The 12,414-nt window shown below is 37.1% G+C and overlaps 1 protein-coding gene across 9 annotated transcripts in view; it reads right to left on the bottom strand.

The window, feature by feature from the left end:
- The window catches only part of CCDC158 (coiled-coil domain containing 158), a 142,958-nt gene that overhangs the window by 105,911 nt on the left and 24,633 nt on the right, over positions 1 to 12,414 (bottom strand). For 8 of the 9 annotated variants that reach the window (XM_037830024.1, XM_037830025.1, XM_037830030.1 and 5 more), the window contains exon 3: positions 4,287 to 4,429. The exons of the other annotated variant lie outside the window; for it this stretch is intronic. In XM_037830024.1, coding sequence (XP_037685952.1) covers positions 4,287 to 4,356 — 70 coding nt within the window. In that variant the 5' untranslated portion in view covers positions 4,357 to 4,429. The remainder of the gene's footprint in view (positions 1 to 4,286; positions 4,430 to 12,414) is intronic. 9 annotated transcript variants of the gene reach the window in all.

Genomic DNA, 12,414 nt, shown 5'->3' on the forward strand with positions numbered 1-12,414 from the left:
TCTAAAAAGAAACACTGGGAGAATAAAACAGAAAGTTACCTACAGGGATGTAGGGATGGGTAGAAACAGAATGGAAGGGATATATTTGGTAGCAAGACTTTATTGTGTATACCTTTTTTTGAAGTTTTTACTTTTGAGCCATATAAATGTTATACATATTAAAAAAATAAAATTCAATAAAATTCAATAGCATAGAAACAAATAAACTTAAGTTTATTTATGTATTAAATTGATAACATAACTTCCCAGAGAAAATAATTAATTCAAATAATTTTTTAATGCAGTATTCTGACCATACCACTTAAATGCGATATATTCTAAATATAAAAAGAAATAGTAATATTTACTTAGTAGGTAAGTTGTTAGTGGTGATAGTGGTGTTATAATTCAGAAACTATTTTGTGTGTATTGTACAAGAGAAAAATGAATAAATATACTGAAGTTGTTGGAAACCAGGGTTTTCATTGTAGGGGAGATACATACAAATATGGAATGGAGAAGATGAGGACAAACTTGGTGCTGGATTTGAATCTGAGTTATCAGTAAGAACTCATGATTTTTAAAAAAAAATCTATTTCCAAACTCTGTCCACTAAAAGTACCTAGACTCAGCAGTACCTCAGTAGCAATAAGCACACCAGATCTAAGTTTCTAAACATTATTCCCAACTACAGTAAACCAGGGCTCCCTAGAGAAATGGTTGATTCAAGATCTGAGGCAGGAAAAGTACAAGTTGAACCTGGAACATTTTGATGTGCCAGAAAGCAATGAAGAGTTCAAAGTCTTATGTGGTCATGTCTTTTAATAGAAACAGCTTAAAGGGGCTCCAACTGACTAAATTTGATATAACTGAGCATGAAAAACAATAGTGACAGCTATAATTACAGTGCTTTGAATTAAAAACAATCTATGCATGAGCAACAAAAGAAAAAGTAGACAAATTTGGACTTCATCAAAATTAAAAAACTTTTGTGCATCAAAGGTAATTATTAAGAAAATAAAAAGACAACCTAATCTACAGACCAGGAGGAACTGTTTGGAAACCACATATCTGATAAGGTTTAATATTAAGAATATTTATTCATAGGAAATACTACAACTTAACAACAAAAAGTGGCAAAGGACTTGAACTGATATTTCTCCAAAGAAGATATAAAAATGGTTAATAAGTAATGAAGAGAGCCTCAATATCATTAGCCATTAGGGAAATACAAATCAAAACCTCAAAGAAATACCATTTCATACTCAGTAGGATAAACTAGTATTAAAAAAAATGGAAAACAACAAATAGTAGCGAGGATGCAGAGAAATAGAAACTCTTACACATTTGTTGGTGTGAATGTGGAAAACAGTTTGGCAGTTCCTCAAAAAATTAAACATAGAGCTACCATATGACTCTGCAATCCTACTTCTAGATTAATACACAAATGAATTGAAAGCAGGGATTCAAACAGATATTTGTATACCAATGTTCACAGCAGCACTATTTACAATGGTCAAAAGGTGGAAGCAACCTAAATGTCTATCAACAGAGGAATGTATTAAAAATGTATTATATACATGCAATGGAATATTACTCAGATATAATAAGGAATGAAGTCCTGATACATGCTACAATATGGATGAACCCTGAAGACATCATGTTGAGTGAGATAAGGCAGACACAAAAGGACAGATATTGCATGATTTCACTTGTATGAAATAACTGGAATATATACATTCATAGAAATAGAAAACACAGGGTAGAGTATAGACTACCAGAGGTGGGGAGGAGGAAGGTGAGCAGGGAGTTGATGCATAATGGGTGCAGGGTTTCTGTCTGAGATCACTGAAGAACCTTGGTAATGGATGGTGTTGAGTGCAGCACAACACTGTTAATGTGATTAATGCCACTGAATTGAATGCTTGGGAGTGGTTAAGATGGGAAATTTTATGTTGTATATATGCAACAACTATTTTAAAAAGAGAGAGAGATACTAACGAGTTAATGACAAACAAATGCAATACATGATCCTGGCCTGGATCTAACAAAGGAGAAAATGCTCAAAAAGACATTATTGGGACAATTTAAAAAACTGCAATGTAGACTGTATGCTCTGTATCAATGCTAAATTTCTTGATTTTGATAACTACTTAATGTGGTTACATAAGTGAATATACCTGTTCTTTGGAAAGATACATGGAACTGTTCAAGGCACATGGTGTATACAACCTACTTTCAAATGTTTAGAAAATAAGTAGGTAGGCAGATGGATGGATGGATGGAGGGATGAATGGATGGATGGATGTATGGATAACAGAATGATATAGCAAATGTGGCAAAATCTTAAAAGTTGGTAAATCTGGGTATCTGGGTAGGCAGTACATTGGAGTTCTCTACATTGTTTTTGTATTATTTTTGCAACTGTGTCTTGTAAGTTTGAAATTATTTCAAAAGAAAAATTTTTTAAAGAAAAAGTAATAATAAGGGAAAAACTGAATTGAGGGTATTGCATATGACTGGCTGAAATAATGAATGAAACAAAACAAAGTGAAGATAGGAAGAAGCTGGTAATTTAGGACAGAAATGACAGAATCAAGAGCATTTGTTCTCAACCTTGGTTATAAATCAGAATCAATGGAGGAACTTCTAAAAAAAACAAAAGCAATCCAGTGGTTGCCAAGCCTCACTCCAGGCCTACTGAATCAGAATCTCCAGGTGTGGATTCAAGCAATTTAAATGTTTAAAATTTCAAAAGGTGATTATGACATGGGCCATGTTTGAGAACCACTACATTGATAAGGTATAAAAATAGGTGCTCTGGGAATAAGGAACTGAGAGGGCTAGAAGATAGGAGGTTGGATTTCAAAAGTCCAACAGTTCTTGGCAATAAGATCCAAGATAAGGTAGGGTACGAGCATAAGAACTCAAGTGGTCAAGGAGCTGTGAAGCTAAGATCTTAGCTGCATCATCCCTGAGGACAATGATATTACAAGATGACAATGTGCTTAAGGAGAGGGAGACAATCCATGAGCCAAGTACCAGCACCCATGATGAGTATGAAGAATATAGTATATGTGGGGAGGTGAAGGAGTGGAGGTGGAAAGGGAGGATGGGTATAGTAGGGTGGAGGTGACAATGGCATTTTAAGATGGCATGAGTATCCTAAGAAGAAGAAACATAAAAGAAAATAAAGGTTTCTGAGCAGGCTAATAAAAGAACAGACCTATGATGGAGAAAAAACTCTGAATGCACTAACAGAGTGAATTAGATGAGAGAGAAGACAGAGAAAGCAGCTAGGGACTGTGTAGGTCATTTGCTTAATTGCCCTCAAACCCATTCTCTGTACTTGCCCTATGCTGCTGGATACTGTAGAGAGCTATTTTTCTCTGGCTTCTTCCCAATTCATTTCCCAGTAGGTTCACAATGGGAGGTGCTGGAGGAAAACAAGAAAGCAGGAGGAGAGAACTAAAGTAATGCTCCCTCTTGCTCTGCCTCAGATGGGCTTCTAGCAGTAACCAGGTCTCCTCTGTGTGTCCAGCTCCCTCCAAGAAGCCTTCCTTGTGGCTTTTTTCTGCTTCTGTACCCTTATAATATCTCTTCTTCTCATTGTCTTTCTAGACCAAAGCTTAGTAGCAGCTTCCTGCAGTTGCTAATCTCCGAGTTGTCTCACCCCTTGTTAGGCTTCTTAGCACTTTCACCAATGTAACTAACCAATTCTCTGCATTAATTCCTACCAATTTATTAAACCTAAAATTGTTTTCATTCTCCTGACTTTTGAAATAATTCAGCTAAGAGGTGATGGAGGCCTGAACTAGGATAGTAGCAAAGGGAATGAAGAGGGGAAAATGGATTCAGGACACACTTGTGAGTGTAGAAAGGGCAATGCTTGGCATCTGACTGGATGTGGGGGTGGGTCAGAGAAAAGGAATCAAAATGATGTAGAATTATGGGTTAGGTGACTCAGTGGACCAAGAAACATAGGAAGAAGAGAAGGTGTTAGGGGAAGATCGTGGCTTTGTTGGAACAAATTGAGGTTGTACCCTCAACATGGAAATAATTTTTATACCAAAAAGTATCCGGTAAACCAATGCTAAAAGAAAAAAGACATGCTATTTTTAAAAGACCACGCAATTTCTTCCTCAAAAAGAATTATAAACAACAAATGGTACATATTCATGACCATGGTCTAACAGTGCCTTGCACAGTTAAAAAGAATACACACTAAAAACAGCAGCTTGACTGACTATCATGAAGACTGCTTAGCTCTTTATTTTTTTCCATTTTGTTTTATAAAGGGCACATACCTCCATTAGATGTGATGGCACTACTTGATAAAAGATCATCATTATTTGCGTCACAAGCTTTTGATTCCATATTAAATATTGCTACCTCTTCTTAGAAATCTTGAAATTTGAATGCTTCCCTGTTTGGTTCTTTCAGTTCTTGACTAAGAAAGATAGGGATTTGATCTTTATTAATAAGGTATTATGTGAAAAAAAATAATTGAAGAACAGGCACTGACAATTTGTTAATATTTGAAATTTAATAAGTTTTCACCAGGAAAATATTTTATTTACACAGAAATATTTTTGTTATTATATAAAATTAATAAGTAAATAGAATCTTATTGTGAGAATTACTGATTTTAATGGCCAAGTGGCTTATTAAAGATAGCTTAAAAATAAAAAATTATTACTCTAATTATTATGGCAATTAGCACTCTGATTTGGGGCAGATTTTTCTCTCTCTTTTTTTTCCTCTTACTTCTTAAGTCTTTCTTATAAAGTTACAGAGTTAAATAATGGAAGAAAATACCTCCTTAGCAAACATCATGAATCAGCAAATTGGAAATCATTAAAAAAACCTGAAAAACTTCTTTCACATCAAACAGTGTTCACAATTTTTGATTTGCTTAGGAGGGGACTTCTTGGTTTGAAAAAAAAATGGTGATAGCCTGATTCTAAATTTCTACCTCATCTTCCACAAACAACCACAAAACAAGGAGAACAAATGAAGCGACATAGACTCCATGCCTTCAGCATTACTAGGACACAGAAAAACCACAATCTTCAAATTATCTGTAAAGGAGGGACAACATTTTAAGAGTTCCCACAGCCCACCTACCATCACTGTATGCCTGTGGGTGTGGAGAATGGGAGAGGAAAGTTGAAAAGACCAAAAAAAGGAGCAGAAATGAGTGGAGGGTAAGAGAAAGCACAGACAAATTCTTCCCCCAAAAGAGAAAGTGAAACAATACAAGCCAAAATACTAAGCATGGATTGGAACTTGATAGTCTGTGATCTTCGCTACAATGTAAGGGTTTGAAAGGATGTGGGACCATAAGTAGTGTTTCTGGGGAGAATCATATGTAAAAAAGGAGATGGGACCTTCTTGGAGACATGGTAGCAAAGGGAAAAAAGGAAGTGAGAGAGGAAAACTAGGGAGCCAGCAGATACAGAAAAGCAGCAAGACATGCCAATCCTCCTCAATCCCATACTCTCAACAACACCTTCCGTAAAGCAACTGCACAGAGGAGGGCACACAAACTAGGAACTCTATCCATGAAATGAATAGGAATACATAAAAGCAGACCACATCCCCACAAAACTACTGTAAAAAGTTAGAAAATGTGATTAAAAGCCTTGGTACTGATGAAAAATTTCCCCCAAAACAAACAAGAAGCAAAAAAATAAAACTAAAAGAACACTCCAAACTGAACTAAATATTTTCAAATAAGCATTTGGGAATATGGAAAACAAACAAACAAACACACACAACAATGCTGAATCAGAAATGGACCAAAAAAACAAAAAACCAAAAAAAACAAAACAAGAAGAAATGAAATGAGAGTTGATTGAACTCAGGAAAGAAACAGAAGAAAAAGACAAAATTATATAAAAAATGAAGACTAAATTAAAAGTACTCAAGAGGCTTCCAGGAAAATGGCAGATTAGGAGAGACAGAGCAAAATTCTCCTCCATGAAAAACACTAGGCAAAGGACAGAAAGCACTCTAGAACAGCAGTTCCAGGGTTCCAACAGCTGGGCAGGGGCTCCTACACCCATAGTGAGTGTGTACTTGGAGAAGCCAAGACACTGTGTTTAAGACCAGTAAGTGGTTGGCCCAGGATGCCGCTGGGGAATCGGCAGTTGGAACCAGGGGGACGAGCATGGAGGGGAGCAGCCTTCCATGCCCTGGGTACCCTCCTCAGCACTTGGCTCAAGTGATTAACCCTTCACAGATCCACAGCCAAGAGCCCTCATGCCAGGGACTGATGGTTGGAACAGGTAGACAAGCATGGAAGGGGGCAGCTTTCCATGCCCCGTGCAGCCATTTTTCCAGTTGGCTTCCTTGAGGGAATTTGGGATTCGCCTGATGGCATCCACTCTCCCTCCACGGAAGCTCGTGGTGTGCACAGTCTACAGACAGAGGCACTGCACGGAAGTGCCAGGAGTCCTCCCCCAATCCCAGGGACTCATAGGCGCATGGCAGAAAAGGACTCTGGGGCTTTGAGCCGGAAGGTGAGATGTGCAGCTCTGTAGCCCCAGAGTAATCCATGAAAAGCCCTGGGAATGGCCAGGACCACTGTGTCCTGGAGTGGACTCCCTGCCAAATTGCATAGGACATACTCCCAGCCCACCATCCATATGGCTGGCAGTCCCAGTGCACACAAAAAATTGGTGCACTGATGGGACCTCCACATGGTTTGGACCCCCACTCAGTGCACAGATGAAGTTGGGGAGAACTACCTTGAGGGTAAGAGGTAGCTCAAGAGCACCATTTGCTGGTAGGTCAAAGAAAGTGCACTCCATCAAGCTGTAGCTCTGCCAAATTATAAATGTTCAAATAATCCTGCATATCCTAAAACAACCCTATAAAGATAAGTAAATGCCAAGATGACAAAAACAAAAGAAAATTATAAAGCATATGAAGAAACAGGAAGATATGGATAACCCAAACATCCAAATTAAAAAGCCACACACAGAACTTTGAGCAATTAATCAAAGAAGTACACGCAAACATCAATGTCATGGCTCAGGATATAAAGGACTTGAAGAAGATCCTAGAAGAGTATAAAGAAGAATTTGCAAGAGTAAATTAAAAAATAGTGGATCTTACAGAAATAAAAGATATTGTTGAACAAATTAAAAATATTCTTGAGACACATAACATCAGATTTGAAGAGGCAGAGTAATGAATTAGTGAACTCAAAGACAGACCGATGGAATCTGAAAGCACAAAAGAACGAATGATGGAAAAAACTGAAAAATTAGAAATGGATCTCAGGGAAATGATGGACAACATGAAGCACACAAATATAAGAATCACTGGTATTCCAGAAGGTGAAGAGAAGAGTAAAGGGCTAGGAAGAGTATTCGAAGACACTGGGGAAAACTTCCTTCTAAATGACATAAATATGCAAATCAAAGATGCCCAGAGAACTCCAAACAGAATAAATCCAAATAAACCCTATCCTAGATATATTCTGATCAGACTGTCAGAGGCTGTAGAGAAGGGGGAAGTTCTGAAAGAAGCAAGGGAGGAGTGATTCACCACATACAAGGGAAACAACATAAGACTAAGTACTGACTACCCAGTGGGCACCATGGAGGCGAGAAGGCAGTGGTAAGACATACTTAAAATTCTGAAAGGGAAAAATTGCCAGCCAAGAATTCTTTATCCATCAAAGCTCTCCTTCAAAATTGAGGGCAAACAAATGCTGAGACAATTTGTTAACAAGAGACCTGCCCTACAAGAAATACTAAAGGAAGCTCTACCAGCTGAGAAAAAAAAGAATGGAGAGAGAGGCTTGGAGAAGGGCACAGAACTGAAGAGTATTAGTAATAGATCTGACAAATAAAAACCAAAGGAAAAGATGGGTGATTCAAAACTGACTTCACAGTAATAAAATTTAATGTGAATGAACTAACTCCTCAATTAAAAGATATAGATTGGTAGAATGGATTAAAAAATATGAACCATCAATAAGGTTAGACCCAGTCACTCAAAGAGATTGAAAGTGAAAGGATGGAAAAAATACTCCATGAAAGCTACAGCCAAAAGAGAGCAGGGGTAGTAATACTAAATCAGATAAAACAGACTTTAAATGCAAGGATGTCAGAACAGACAAAAAAGGACACTATATACTAATAAAAGGGACAATTCACCAAGAAGAAATAACAATCATAAATGTTTATGCACCCAATCAAGGCATTCCAAAGTACATGAGACAAACATTGGCAAAACTGAAGGAAGCAATAGGTATTTCTACAATAAACATGAGATACTTTAATACACCACTCTCTCCTATGGATACATCAACCAGACAGAGGACCAATAAGGAAACTGAGAATCTAAACAATATGATAAACAAATTAGACTTAAGAGACATATATAGAGCATGCATCCCAAATTACTAGGATATACATACTTCTCTAGTGCTCATGGAAGCTTCTCCAGGATAGATCATATGCTGGGGCATAAAACAAGCCTCAATAAATTTAAAAATATTGAAATTATTCAAAGCACATTCTCTGACCACAATGAAATACAACTAAAAGTCAATAACCATCAAAGATCTAGAACATTCACAAATATCTGGAGGTTAAACAAAACACTCCTAAACAAGCAGTGGGTCCAAGAAGAAACTGCAAGAGAAATTGTTAAATATCTAGAGACAAATGAAAATGAGAACACAACATATCAAAACTTATGGGGGATTTAAAGTTGAGAGTGATGATGGTTGTACAACTAAGTGAAGACAATGTAAGAAACTTACCATTTATCTTGGGATAGAATATATAGTAAGTCAAGTTAGGAACCCACTACTTAATAAATCAAGCACTTGACTTGAGACTTGCTTTTGTGCAATTTAGGGTGGTAAGTAGGAGACTGAGCCTTCCTATAATTATGCTTAAGAGGCGCCTCCAGGCAACCTCTTTGTTGTTCAGATGTTGCCTTTCTCTCTGTAAGCCCAACTCAGCAAATGAATTTATTAACCTCCCCCCATTGAGAGACATGACTCCTAGGGGAATAAGTCTACCTGGTGATGTGGGACACGACTCTCAGCAATGAGCTGGGCCCTGGCAGTGAAGGATTGAAAATGCCTACCTGAACAAAAGCGGGAAAAAAGAAAGGTAACAAGCTGAGGTCACAGTGCCTGAGAGACCCCAATTAGAGTCGAGAGGCGATCCTGGAGGTTTCTCTTATACACACTCCAGCTAGACATCCGAAATGGACACAGTATGCCATGCCCTTACCAAAAGTAGTCCCCAAATACCTAGGTCCCTACCGGAGATTCTATAAAAGATTCATTCACTAAGTTTTATCTTTCAGAAACTGAAATCCACCAGAGTATTCCTATACCAGACAAGTCCTAAAACCCAGAGGCAACAGCTGCTTTAAGATCAACAATCAGATGCAGCCCCCTTCCCCATACTGTCAACACCCTCTTTAATAGGAACAGGTTACAGTGCTCACTGCCTAGATACCCCTGAAGATGGAGAAAGAGATTAAGTGAGAGGAAGGGGTAGCAACAAACAAGATTAAAGAAAGGTCTAGAATACTGAAACTTTATATAATTATATATATATATTTATTTTTGGATGCTAGGGTGTTAGAATGGCTGGAAAGAGGTAAACGACATGGCAGAACTGTAGCCTATAGCATTCCTTGGGATTTGCTCTATAGCTGCTCGTTGAATTATGCCTTGAAGTCTTCAAGTTTCTGTATATACCTTGTATTGCATCATAAGGAAAGAACTGAAACTGTGGAACTGTAACCCGTAACAATTTTTGAAGTTACCCATATGACTGCTTGTTAAACTGTCCATCTAGAGATGACATCTTTCTGTATATGCTATATTTTACAATAATGGAAATGGCTGAAATTGTGGAACTGTGACCCATGACTTTCTTTGAGATTTGCTAACTACTTGTGAAATTGTACATTGAAAGTTACCATTGTTATGTATATACGTTAAAGTTCACAATTAAAAAAAATGGAAAAAAAAGAATAAAAATGTGAAATTATAGTGCTTTCACACCAATGTATGAGTCTCACGCCCAAATGGTTTCATACATGTTTTATGGGAGAGCAGTGAGAAGCACTGTTCTGTAATTATTGCTATCTAGGGGAATCATCTCAGCAAAGCCAGAACAAATCTTTTGGTGCATGGTCTAACAAAGCAACCGCTCTCTGAGCTGAGGGAATGCTTAGCTTCTCTGGTAGGCAGTGTGGGTGGCCACTGTTTCTTGGCCTCCTTACAAGTTGTGCTCACACAACCTACATTGCTTTGTGTCACCAGACCCCTCTGTATAGAAAGAGATCTGCCCAAAAGTATACAGCCTCTCTTTTTTTTCTGAAAAAAGAACTTTCAGAATGAGAACTTACAATGAGATAACTGGAGGTCTCATAAGAGGCCCAGAAATGGCAAACTGTGAAACAAAACAATCTTTTGAAATTTGGCATCCTAAATTGTTCACTTCTCCCCATTGACAGGGGCTCTATTTTCCACAAGCCTTACAGAACCTCAACACAGATGCTCCTCCCTCTCACCAGGGTTTGCAGAGCTCATTTCCATGAGAAAAATTTCTTTCATATAGGTGGACAGGAGAACATGACCAGGAAGCATAGCACAAAGGAAGCTACAAGAAACTGTGGAGTCTGGGGATCAAGGCAACTTGAGATTCAGTTTGAGCTTTTCTTAGTATCCTTGGTCAAGTCACTTATAACTCGTACATTCATTTAACAACTTGAGTGCTTGAATTCTTGCTATGTACTAGAGCAGCTCTACCCAAGAGAAACATAATGCAAGCCACCAACGTAACTTAAATTTTCTAGTAGCCACTTAAAAAAAAAAAGGAAACAAGTAAAATTAATTTTAATAATGTATTTTATTTAATCCAATGTGTCCAAAACATTATCATTTCATGATGTAATCAATACAAAAATTAACTGTGATTTCTACCTTATTTTTTCTTCCATACTAAGTCTTCAAAACCTAGTGAGTGTTTTACTCTTATGGCACATCTCAATTTAGATGCTAAATTTTCTTTGGAAATAGTTGATCTGTAGTTAGGTATCATAAAATTTACAGTGGAAAAAGTAGATTCCACATACCTGAACTGTCCCAAGCATACTTAAAAGTTTTTCAATAACTGAAGAGAGTATCAGACTTAAATTAGTTAAAATTTAAGAAAAACAACAAAAAACTTGTGGGATGCAGCAAAGGCAGTACTGAGGGGGAAGTTTACAACTCTAAATGCATACATTAAAATGGAAGAAAGAGTTAAAATCAAAGAACTATTGGAACAATGGAAGAAGCTAGAAAATGATCAGCAAACTAATCCTAAAGCAAGTAGAAGAAAAGAAATAATAAGGATTAAAGCAGAAATAAATGATGTGGGGAACAAAAAACCAATACAGAGAATAAATAAAACCAAAAGTTGGTTCTTTGAAAAGATCAACAAGATTGACAAACACATAGCTAGACTGACAGAGTCAAAAAGAGAGAAGACACAAATAAACAAAATAGTAAAGGAGAGGGGGGACATTACTACGGATCCTGAAGAAATTTAAAAAATCATAAGAGGATACTATGAACAACTGTATGCCAACAAGCCAGACAATTTAAAGGAAATGGATAATTTCCTGGAAACACATGAACAGCCTAGAATGATCAGAGAAGAAACAGAAGACCTCAACAAACCTAATCACACATAAAGAGATCCAATCAGTCATCAAAAAGCTTCCTACAAATAAAAGCCCAGGGCCAAATGGCTTCACGGGAATTCTATCAAACTTTCCAAAAAGAAGTGACACCATTCCTACTCAAACTCTTTCAAAAAACTGAAGAATATGGAACACTACCTAACTCATTTTATGAAGCCAACATCACTCTAATACCAAACCCAGATAAAAATGCTCCAAGAAAGGAAAACTACAGGCCAATCTCCCTCTTGAATATAGACGCAAAAATTCTCAACAAAATACCTGCAAATCAAATCCAAAGACACATTAAAAAAATCATACACAATGACCAAGTGGAGTTCATTCCAGTCATGCAAAGATGGTTCAACATAAGAAAATCAATCAGTGTAATACAACATATTAACAAATCAAAAGGGAAAAATCAAATGATCATCTCAATAGATGTTAAATAGCATTTGATAAAATTCAGCATCCTTTTTTGATAAAAACACTTCAAAAGATAGGGAATTGAAGGAAATTTCCTCAATATGATAAAGGGCATATATGAAAACCCAGAGCCAGCACAGTACTCAATGGTGAGAGACTGAACGCCTTCTCTCTAAGGTAAGGAATGAGACAAGGATGCCTGCTATTACCAATGTTATTCAACATTGTCCTACAAGTTCTAGCCAGAGCAATCTGGCAAGATAAAGAAATAAAAGGCATCCAAATTGAAAAGGA

Source organism: Choloepus didactylus, chromosome 3 (assembly GCF_015220235.1).
Source record: "Choloepus didactylus isolate mChoDid1 chromosome 3, mChoDid1.pri, whole genome shotgun sequence".
NCBI lineage: Eukaryota > Metazoa > Chordata > Mammalia > Pilosa > Megalonychidae > Choloepus > Choloepus didactylus.